The 11,990-nt window shown below is 35.8% G+C and overlaps 1 protein-coding gene across 1 annotated transcript; it reads left to right on the top strand.

The window, feature by feature from the left end:
* The first annotated feature begins 437 nt into the window (after positions 1–437).
* LOC132055849 (aminoaldehyde dehydrogenase 2) lies at positions 438–9,776 on the top strand. The gene is made up of 15 exons (XM_059447849.1): positions 438–695; positions 996–1,129; positions 1,762–1,842; positions 1,928–2,076; positions 3,160–3,252; positions 3,333–3,456; positions 3,562–3,627; positions 3,723–3,792; positions 4,161–4,237; positions 5,868–5,981; positions 8,508–8,585; positions 8,671–8,822; positions 8,906–8,966; positions 9,068–9,174; positions 9,416–9,776. The coding sequence occupies exons 1-15, from the start codon at positions 578–580 to the stop codon at positions 9,507–9,509; spliced, it is 1,518 nt and encodes a 505-aa protein (XP_059303832.1). The 5' UTR covers positions 438–577; the 3' UTR covers positions 9,510–9,776.
* Positions 9,777–11,990: the final 2,214 nt, after the last annotated feature.

The raw sequence follows: 11,990 nt of genomic DNA, 5'->3' as shown, positions 1-11,990 counted from the left end.
ATTCACACAAATATTTATGACTTATTTTAAATCACAAGTTTCAAATATCTTTCTTTTCTTTTTTAAACTTCATGTCTAGACAAACTATGTCACGTAAATTAGGACAGTGAGAGTACCTTTTAATAATATAATTATGAAATTTTTATTATAGAAAGTATTATAATTCAATTAATTAAAAATATCAATAAATTATTTTACTTAGTCCACTTCTTTCATATATGACTTTCCTGGTTTGATTCTCCAATTGAAACATTTGAAATACACCTTATCCTACCGAGTTTCATGCCATCTTCTCTTTCTACTCAGCAATACTGAAAAACATTTTTATGCGTTAGCATTTATTGTAGTCTTAAATTTTTAAGTACAGATCAACTTCATCATTTTAAGAAGATATGTGTATACGTTTGTCGACCGTTTATATTTCGTTTTCTTGACGTGGACAGCCGACACCTGTCCAGTGGCCTTTGCTCACTGAATTCTTTCCAGATTTTCATCAGCTATAAAGTGCGATCAGCACTGCATATTTCCACTCTTATTAGTAGCCACACACATAAAGTAGTAAGTAAAGTGATCAAGCATGGCAATTCCTAATATACGGATCCCTTGTAGGCAGTTGTTCATCGATGGTGAATGGAGAGAACCCGTTAAGAAGAATCGGTTACCTATCATCAATCCCGCCACTGAAGAAACTATCGGTATTTGAATTTTATTGCTTTCATTTCAAAGATCTTGCAATCTAAGCCCTTTTGATAACTTTCAAAAAACCTATTTCAGAATATATCTTAGAAATAAGTTCGTGCCTAACTTTTTTTGAAGATTTGCGAGTGTTTTTATGGTTGTAAGTAAAATCTTTTCTATAATAACCCTCAAACTACTTCAGAAATAAGTAAGATTTACTAGTGAGTTAAAACGTTTTCTGGATTTCCTTTTTGCAAGATATTTCACAAACGAACCCCTGGAAATGAATGTGTTTTGTGATGTTGTTGGATTTTCAGGGGATATTCCGGCAGCTACATCGGAGGATGTAGACATCGCCGTCAAAGCAGCAAGGAATGCGCTACGTCGAGATGACTGGGGTTCTACAACTGGAGCACAGCGCGCTAAATATCTTCGTGCTATTGCTGCTAAGGTTTGTCTGTTTGTTTGCTAAGTTTTCCATATCTCTATTACGTAGCAGGTTTGATTCTCTTTCACAAATATAATAAGTATTGCTTTCATGGGCTTGACTTGCAATTTTTTAATTGTATATTAGTGCAATGAAGTGTTAATTTCCTATCTTCCAAGACCATACGATTGTGAGCTCCGTTAACCAAATGTTTGTTCGCTCGATTTGTGTTTAGTGCCATTAGCAAGTTAAATCTATTTGAATAACATCTGCAAATCTTATTCTCTTTGAATGATAGTAAATTATTTTGGTTATCAACTGAACTGCAGCTCGATTATGCCAGTTTTACTGCCTTTCGCCTTAGATTCTGAACATTACGAATTCGATGGTTGTGATACAGTGAGTAGCAGATAGCAGATTCCAGTTTGATTAAATTATGTTGTAGTGTATGAATTGCCGCTGCATATATAGCATTTATCTTAATTCTTGGTGGCTATGTTGTTCGGACTCTTCAAAAATGCCGATGTGTGCGTGTCGGATCCTCCAAAAGTAGTATATTTTTGAAGGATCCGTCTCAGCCAGATATTGCTATGACTATTCATGATTATTCTTTTATGTTTAAATGATTCAGTTGCTGTTGTTTACATTTACTGTAGGTACTGGAGAAAAAGCCTGAACTAGCTACACTTGAGACGATTGATAATGGAAAACCCTGGTTTGAGGCTGCCGCTGATATGGTATGTTCTTGCTTTATGTGATAAACATAGTTTTATTTGTTGCAAAATACATCATTTTACTTATGTGCTCTTTCTTATCTTCCAGGATGATGTCGCAGCGTGTTTTGAGTACTATGCAGATCTCGCAGAAGCTTTGGATTCCAAAAAGAAGACTGAAGTTAAACTTCATTTGGATGCATTCAAGACCCATGTTTATAGAGAGCCTCTTGGTGTTGTGGGGTTGATTACTCCATGGTACACCACCTATCATTAGTGATTTATGCCCTTATTATCTCTTTCAACCCAGTCGGAAATATGATATTCTTCTTTTCCCAACCAAGTTGATATAATAGGCGACCAACTTCTGCATTGTACATACAGTTTATGTATGTGTGGCTGCTATGTTGTTATGAGCATTTATGAAAAATGAATGACTGTTGTATATTGAGCTAAAATTTGAGCTTTTTGATTAATTAAGATAGCCTTTTGATGAACTCCCGTCTCCAAAAGTTGGTGAAAAGAAAATAGTTTGCCTCACTAAGGCAGTTATCAACTAGTTCAGCGGTCTTTAATAGACAAAGTTGGATGCTACCCTCACACATGAGCGTCAAGAATGATAATCAATTGGACTCTTGAGAACTATATTTACAAATTGGATAGTGACAACATACACATTTCAGGTTCTTCAAAAGACAAAAGGTGAAATGTTATTGAGATGAAAGCCTTTGGAATGTTGATATTCTAGGAGTCTTAAGTTATTTAGGTGCCTTAAAAAAGTAGGAGACTCGAGTGTCTCCTGGGCATTTCCTTGTTTGTTGACTTCAAACAAGTTGCATCTTCCCTGAACTTGTGAATTTTGTGGTGGGTTTGTTAAAACAAGGCCCTCTTTGCATCTTCATTCATTGCCAGGATAAGGGCTTGCAGCTTATTGCCTTTTTTCAAGGCAAAGACCCTGGCCAGAAGGTGAAAGGTGAAACTATGTTGCCCTATTGGGACTCTGCCTTGACCTAGCTGCCTCAAGGTAATCAGGAATGCTTGTGAAAGTTGAATTGGGTGTTGACAGAGAGAGAGAGAGAGAGAGAGAGGGGGGGGGGGGGGGGTGCAACTTATAGAGAATCTCTTTCTCTTTTCTTTCTTATTTTACCGTTCATTCCTGTAAGGCGAGAAACCACAGGATTTACAGTGCTAGAGATTCCTAAAAAGATAGTAACTTTTTTTGCGAGCAAGGGAGAATAGAAATCAATCTTTTGGAGCATTGTGAATTTCATTAGATTTATCGTGTTTGGTGAGAGAGAAAAGATTTAGGTGGTTGACTTATGAGCTTGTTTCATAATGAAGGAATTATCCTCTATTGATGAGCACATGGAAAGTTGCTCCTGCCCTAGCTGCTGGTTGTGCAGCAGTACTTAAGCCGTCTGAAATGGCATCTATGTGAGTCCTTATCTTTTCTCTTCATTATCCATATTATTAGTCCACATCATTTACATATTTACTCTTTTTTTCAACTTCAGTACCTCTTTGGAGTTGGGTGAAATCTGTAGAGAGGTGGGTCTTCCTCCTGGCGCCCTTAACATACTAAGTGGATTGGGACATGAAGCTGGTTCTCCTTTGGTTTCACATCCTGATGTTGATAAGGTTTGGATTGTTCTTTTAGGTGTATCTACGTTTATTGATCGGTGCCCGCAATTAGTGCTATGTAATTTCATGTGGTGAATGCATTTTACTTCTTTGGGTGAGCAGATTTCATTTACTGGAAGTGGCCCCACAGGGTTCAGGATCATGACCGCTGCAGCTCAACTTGTTAAAGTATGTTTCCATCTGAATAATCATTTAGGTTCCTATTGGCAAAACTGATATGCTGGTTGGTTCAACATAACTAAGCCTCTCTATTTCATTTGCAGCCAGTTACTCTTGAGCTTGGTGGAAAAAGTCCAATAGTCGTGTTTGATGACATTCATGACCTTGATATAGGTTTGCTCTTTTAGACCCTATATGATAACTCCCTTCTAAAAAATATTATCTTTTCCTGACATATCTGGAATTTTCTATCACATACTTAACAAATTGATAATTTTGGGAAAGGAGGAAATCCATCATTTCAATATTTTTTTATTTCAGAGGAACATTATCAATATATATATATATTGGAGTGGTCACTAACACATTACAAGTCGATGGTCTATCCTCGGAGTTATGTGTTAAATACATAATAATTACCTAAACTGTTGGAATTGAAATCTTAATATTAATTTCTAGGCCCTCATGTTGATGTCATCTTTGCGCAGCATTTCGGAAATTGATTTAGCTCCTGAATTTAAGTGTCCTCATTGTTTATACAGCTGTTGAGTGGACTCTTTTTGGCTGCTTTTGGACAAACGGTCAAATTTGCAGTGCAACATCACGTCTTATATTGCAGGTAACAAGCTAAATGTTGGACAAGGCCATGTATTTAGTCAATTTTCAATTTTATGGTTAACTTAGTAACTTTGACTCGACCCTGTTTACCATTATCTAGAAAGTACAAATATACCCATTTGGTCCTGTATCCTTTGTTGGCAACCGGCAATTCCTTAAAAATACAAGAGGATATGGGGGTATCTTAAGGAACAAATAATTAGTTTAAGTTGTATTCTTAACACTATATTGGGGTCACTCGGTTTTTTTTTTCTGGCTGTTCATGATGAAGTTTTCTTCTGGTTTATAATTGCATGGGAGGATAGAAAGTGCTTTTTCCCGCAGTAGGGTAGGGAGAGATTCTTTCTCTTTACTAGAGCCAAGACTGTACGAGGAGAGAAAGACTTAAGTCGACTCAAGTGGAAATAATCAGACTGCTTCCATACAGACTTAACTGGAGGTGCGTGCTCAATTGGGGAGCAGCCAATAAAAGGTCTTTTGGATCCAAAATGGCACGGCTGGCTGTCGGAGAAGCACTCACAAATCTTGTTTGGGCGAAAGTTACCTCTCTTTCTGATGTGACACTTTCTCCCTATTTTGATAGTTTGCTAATGGTACCTGAGCCAAACATAATATGTGTCTCTGAAAATCTAAGCATGTCATGTCAGTTCTTGGACATGGGAGGCTCAAGGTCCGTGATAATGATGACATAATACTTCAAAAATGACCATTTCACAAAACAAATGATGCTGTAATAGTACTTCATGTTAGTGATAAAATAACTAAGTAATTCATAGAGCACACGTACTTTCTATATCATATTCATGTCTTGGATTTAAATAACTGCTTGATTCGTGGAATCATTTAGCTTACTTTTTTGTCGTCAATCAGGATTCCACAATATGTGGAGAGCCATTCCAGATAGCGCGGGGCCAGATTTTTTCTCATTCCTTTGAATAGAAGAGGCTCTTAGTTTTAATTGGTTATAAAGAGAGAGAATACAAGCTCTTAAGTGGTACTGAGAGAATGGATCACTACTTCTTTATTGCTCTACCATTCGGTATAGGATGAGCGACCTGCTTAATTCAGTTTTTTGGAAGCAAGTCGATATCCTACCAGAGTTCTTGTAAGTTGGAACAGGAAAGGGATCATCCTAATTGTTGATTGAGCACACTAGCTTATCGGAGAAAAGGATAAAACAGCCTGCATCCCTTATCATACACTACAAAGATTAGATTGTTAAATTTTAGTTTCAATTTGGAGATTGATTAATTTAACCTAAGATTATTTTTTTAACTGAACGCAAAGTATTCTGTAACAAAATATATTTTAGAATTCAAAAATTTCCCAAGAAAAATAAAAAGAAGAAAAAAAGTCATAGTCTTAGCGGAAGTTCTTTTGGCTCTCAAATAGTAAGCGGGTCATTTTCAATTGGCATGTCCTTTTTAATAAAGGAGCAGGATGATCTGCTCTCTTATGAAATCAGGCAAGAGAGGGTGAGACTTCAAATCTTTTCTTTTATATGCCACCTTATCATAAATGGGAAAACGATACTATTACAAAGTCCCTTTGATGTATCCTTTAATGCTAGCGCCCTTTCTATTATCGTCTAACATTAGAGCTCTTGGTGAAACCAAATTCTGAATTTGCAGGAAACAATTGCTTCAAAATTTTTGGACAGACTTCTGGAGTGGACGAAAAACATCAAAATCTCAGATCCCCTGGAAGAAGACTGCAAGCTTGGTCCTGTCATTAGTCGTGGACAGGTAAAAAAATTATGCCAAAAAACTAGTAGAGGATGCTGCTTTATCTATATTGAAATGTGCTGCTTCTTGGAGAAAACATTATGTGTTGCCTTGAATAGATGTCACTGTAGCTTATAAAGTGAAGGACTCATGAGAATTTATGTTTGTTCCCTGCTCCAGTGTGACTTACTCGCGGAAGTGTCTTCTGGATAAGATACAGTGAATATGATAAGTTTGGGGGATATGGAACATAAAGTCATAACAGACTGAAACTGAAGGTACAGGAATAGTGTGCCATGCCATCAGGTAGTGTTGGGAAGCAGATTTCTTGCATAAGTAGAAGAGACTTGTGGATTAGTAAGTAATAGCATTAGGTTGGAAGGTGAACAGGAATAGTGTGCCATACCATCAGGTAGTGTTGGGAAGCAGATTTCTTGCATAAGTAGAAGAGACTTGTGGATTAGTAAGTAATAGCATTAGGTTGGAAGGTGAACAACTTGAATAGGTTTAAAAGTCTACTAGTTAAAAAAAAAAAAAAAAAAAAAGAAGAAGAAAAGAAAAGAAAAGAAAAAAGTCTACTCATTTTCTTCAAGCTTGTAGACACTCTTTTGGAAATTAATTACCCTTTGGGTTGACCTTGACTCTGCTATAAGATTTTTCTCTCAGATAACAAGTGGTATTTTACAATCAAAACGCATGCTGCCAGACTTCTTTCTGTATGTGATGTATCGTAATTTTTTCATATTAGATGCTTGAACTCCAGCTATCGGTCTCTCTCTTTCTCATTCCTTCATATCTTAGTTTGTTACCTATTGATGTTGTCTTGTTTAAAGGACTGGTGTGGGGAGGATAAAACTCAGGAAAAGAATGAAATAATGGTGACGGCTCCCGGAAATTTGTCCAGTTAACATGCAGCATGGTTTTGTACTTGCAGTAATTTTTTTTTGAAACTGAAAAATGAGAAGAAAAAGTAAATTTAAAACTTTTTCCACAACCACATTTATAATTTGGTCGATAGATATGTCCGAGACTTTGTAGAGGCTATTTCACTGAATGAAGAAGGTTTTGTATTGCATATTCTTCAAGTTTTAAGGAAATAAAAGAAGGTAAAAGAAAGTGCCTATGGACGGTCAAGTGCTGTTTAGATGATTTAACAACAGTACTTAACAAAAAACACAAGCTACACTGAAAAGCCACCACATTCATATCTTCTCTTGAGTTCATTTGGGAAGACTATCCCCTTGTGGCTGATATTCATTGGAAAACTTTTGGTTTGAACCCTGAGACCTCAATGAAGTGGGTTGAGGACCATGAGGTCTCAGGTTCAAACACCAACTGAGGTGAAAACACGTGGTGATTTTTTCCCATCGTCCAACCCTTGGTGAACAGAGTTATCCGGTATTATCCTTCTTAAGAAAAGGAAGAGTTACTCGGTACCCAGTTAATAACAAATGCTCCAATATACCTTAACCACCTCCCCCCAACACACAGAGACTTATTACTTGACCAGGACAATAGAATAGGATAAGCTCTAGATGATGAAAAAATAAACAAATTCTCTAAGGTTTTTACTTGTACTGATGAGACATTCTTCTGGTTTGAAACTTTGGTGTTTGCTACTTGATTCAGTGATCATATCTAAATGCAGCAGGAAACATAAAAGTGTTTGTCATTGTTTAATGTCACCTCTAGTTTATCAAAATGCAAGGGACCTCAGTCTGAGAAATTACAATTTTTTCCTAACTTTTGTAGCTAATACTGTTAATTTGAAGTTCAATTCACACCATTGTTGTTTATCTATTCTGACCAAAGAAATCTGATTAGTTCTGTCCGTAATTGCATAACTATGGGTTAGAAAATTATATGTTTGGTGTATATCCTGTAGAATGTTCTTTACATTAGATACTAATTGACTAGTGACTACTGCCAGTATTAACGGCGGAGAATGCTGTCGATATCCATCTGGTCTACCCTAGTTTAATCGATGTTATTTTGAAAGAACTATTGATGTGAGATATCATTTCTTTCAGAACTGTTGGAACTAAATTTTGTTTGATGTAATAAAAAAGATGACCCAAAAAAGAGAGAAGATAATTTATGTATTTCGAAAAGTTAATTGATCGTGTTTTCCAAAATATATTGTCAAATAACCATTTGCTAACTGAAGGGAAGTTTCTATCAAAACACCGTGAAGTAAAGTAGTGGTTGGCGTAAATCTTAAAAAGAATTTGAGGTGAAATCATAATACAATCGACGTGGGGAGGTCTGTGTAGTTATTGTAAAAAAAAAAAAAAATCAAAATAGAGAAAAAAATGACCATAGTTCACATCAGTATAGAAGTCATTTAAGATATATAAGGAACTCTGTTATCACTGATTAAAGCAACATCTTTTAAAAATGACATGGATATCGGCTTTCAATTTTGTCTAGTTTTTCTTGCTTTCTCATTAATGACGTGCGGATCATGTTTATCTGCTGGTTTCTTTTTCCTTCTAAGTAGACCTATGGGCAATTCTTGTATATAATGACTGTTTGTTTACCTTTCAGTATGAGAAGGTCATGAAGTTTATCTCAACAGCCAAAAATGAAGGTGCAACCATCCTTTATGGTGGCGAACGGCCTCCGGTAAGAAATACTTCTGGGTGAAAGTATCCAGGTGCTGTATTTATCAATCTGTTGGATTGTGACTTAATTCTCCATTGAATTGCAGCACTTAAAGAAAGGATATTATATTCAACCAACAATCATTACTGATGTTGATACGTCCATGGAAATCTGGAAAGAGGAGGTATTTGGACCTGTTCTTTGTGTCAAAACATTTAAAACTGAAGAGGAAGCCATTGAGCTAGCAAATGATACCAAGTGAGTTGGCTAGACTTCAGATATATGGTTCTGTTATTTTACAAACATTCTTTTTCCTTATTTTACACTTTTTGCTCTATTAGGTATGGTTTGGGTTCTGCTATTTTGTCAAAAGACCTTGATAGGTGTGAACGTTTCACAAAGGTGAGAGTAGTTTCGCAATTGCTAAAAACATCTTTTATCCATACCAAAAGGTACTGCTTCTGCAAAATCAGGGATGACCTCTTCTTAATTGAACTTTGCAGGCTTTTCAGTCAGGGATTGTCTGGATCAACTGCTCGCAGCCATGCTTTTGGCAACCTCCATGGGGCGGTAAAAAGCGTAGTGGATTTGGACGCGAACTTGGGGAATGGTAAGCACTCATTGGTTGATTTTGGTACCATCTTGAATAACATTTAAGTGGCTTAGCAATCACCTCACTTTCCCTTCACATCCATCTTGTTTCTTTTCTGCTGCTTAAAATTCTCTTTCTGGAATTAGCTATGTTATAGAAAAGCAATCCACTATGAAGGTAAAAAATGTGGTTGTAGTAGAGGATATTGGCAAGTTGTACAGCTGATAAGTGATATTTTGCTCTTTCTTCTTTCTCGCAGGGGTCTTGAGAACTACCTAAACATTAAGCAGGTGACTCAGTATGCATCTCCCGACGAACCATGGGCTTTTTACAAGTCTCCTTCAAAGCTGTGAAACTGTTAAGTGGTCAAGGAACATGTGAATGATGAAGTAGAGATGAAACTTGATCTAGTGTAGAACTAGTGTTGTTTGTTATTATCAAGTCTAATAAATCTGTTTGACGGGACAAAATATGGATTGCATTTTTCACTGATGTTTTGCCTTCCTCTTCTGTTCATTTCATCTTTAAGAGCCAAGTGTCAAATCTTTAATTTGGAATTTGGAATAGTGTTCTGTAATTGCTGCAGCATCCTGAATAAAAGGGGATTTCCCTTAGTTTCATAGGTGGAGTAAAGCTTAAGGGTCGTTTGGTTCGCGGACTAAATTATTTTGGTATTATAGTTCTTGGACTAATTTATGCCACCTGATAAGTAAGATTAAATAATTCCAAGTTTGATGGGATATGTCGGATTAAGTTGGGATTAAATTTATAATGTGTTTTACTGTGTTTGGTTGACCCGTCTACCAAACACGATATAGATTTAATCTCAAACTTAATCATGAAATATCCTGCTACCAAATAAACATTAGCGGTAAGTTAGATAGCATGGTGGGAGTAAACGCCTAATCGGGATAATGATACAACTATTATAATTTAGTGAAATGTGAGTTTATGAAGAAGATCTGAATGTGTCAGCTTGGATTTACTTCTAGCAACATTTTATGGAAGAAAGGTTTAGAGAGTAACATAAACTAAATGCAATGCACTGAGCAGTTCACATAAGGGAAATAGCATTGAGGCATAGCCACCTGCAAAGGATAAACAAAAGCCAGCCATGGAAATTTTGGAGAAAATAACCTGATTGTATGGATTAAATCTTCAGATCTTGTGAGTTGCCCTTTTGGGGCAGTAAGACATGAAAAGGGCTAATAACCAATGATTGTGAATTATATACAAACTAGTGATATTGACCGCTCTTCGCGTGGTAAGTATAAAATTTAGTGAAATTCTTCATTACTTTTTCGATAAACTTAGTCAATATAGAAATAAATTTTGGGATAAAATATTTTTGGGATTAATTTCAAAGTCGTCATATTGTCAATTTCGTGAAAGCAATATATAACTATAATACTTATCTTTAACAATAGATCAAGAGTTAATAAAGAATATGAGAAAAGAAATAAGGTGATAATCGCTAAAGCTCTTTCTAAGCTCACATTTCAAGTACGAAAAAGGGTCAAAAATACTCCTAACGTATGAAAGTGGCTCACAAGTATCTTCCGTCCACATTGGTCTAAAAATATCCTCCATATTTCTTTACGTTATTCTTATTATTTTCCGGTAACACAAAACTAAGTGTGAACTTTCTAATTAGTGTAAAGGTTTAGTACGGGCATGTAATGGAGCAGCGTTATCCTCTAGCGAGGGAGTCTTCAACAATGTAGGGATCTAAAAAGGTGCCTTTTGGACTTCTTATAATAATCACGTAATAAAAAAGGAGAAAAAAAGTAGAAAAATTAAGATAAACGATAAATAAAAATTCTAGTTTTAGGGAGTGTCACATCACCTCTCTTAGTACCCACAATAAGGACCAAAATAATTTTGAGCCTTACATGAGCTTCTCCTCTCCCGAGGAAAATAAAAGCCACGCATATAATTTCAAAAGAAGGTTGCTTTTGAGATGAGTGCGAATTTGGTATTAGTTTTCTCCACAATGTAACTCTGTAGAAAGAAACAAAGAAGAAGAAATAGAGAAAAACACAGGAGAAGAAGGCTAAAATATTCAATAGATGAAGACATTATGCTTTGTGTTTCCTATGCATAAATATTCTGGCTGGTTCGAACGAATATGAGTATTTTTCTTTTGAAAAATACATCGCAAGAAAGGAAAAGATAAATACACTAACTAACAAATAAGATAAATTTTGAAACAACGGTACACACCATTTAAATTTGTAACTGATCACTAAACGCAAGCAAAGATTTCAGAAAGAATTACAAGAAGTGACTATTAGGTTTTCTTCATGCGTACCTTTTCCTTGGTTACAAATCCAGTTCAAAACGGTGTCGATGATGAAAATAAGAACTTATTTCTCAATAACTTTTAGGCTTCGAATTCCCGAAAGGGCGTGACTTTTGGGTAGGGCTTCTAATTAAGGCCCAATGCAACTCCTAATAATCATAGGGAGACACTCAAAGTAACGTTTCAAAGTTATCTATAAAAAGTTTCGAGACAAAACCTTAACTCTTCACTCATCGTTCCACCCAAACGCCAAGAAAGAAGTTTACTAGACCTGACGAAAAATGTTCTAATATAGTTAAATATAATATTTATATATATATTATATATGCAAACTTTCGAAACGTGTAATTAGTGAAAATGCTGTGTTTCCGCAGAATTTGCATGATGTATCATGTATATACCATCAAACATAGAAATTGGAAATGTACCTTTACCAAATCTATAAAGGAGCCGAAATGCTCTCTTGCTCTTGGTCTTCCATTAGTATACAGAGTGTGCCATTGTTTTTACGAATAAATTTTTAATTGGCCAA

Source organism: Lycium ferocissimum, chromosome 5, assembly GCF_029784015.1.
Source record: "Lycium ferocissimum isolate CSIRO_LF1 chromosome 5, AGI_CSIRO_Lferr_CH_V1, whole genome shotgun sequence".
Classification (NCBI taxonomy): domain Eukaryota; kingdom Viridiplantae; phylum Streptophyta; class Magnoliopsida; order Solanales; family Solanaceae; genus Lycium; species Lycium ferocissimum.
The sequence above is the reverse complement of the archived record's forward strand: the minus strand, read 5'-3'. Positions and strand labels throughout refer to the sequence as shown.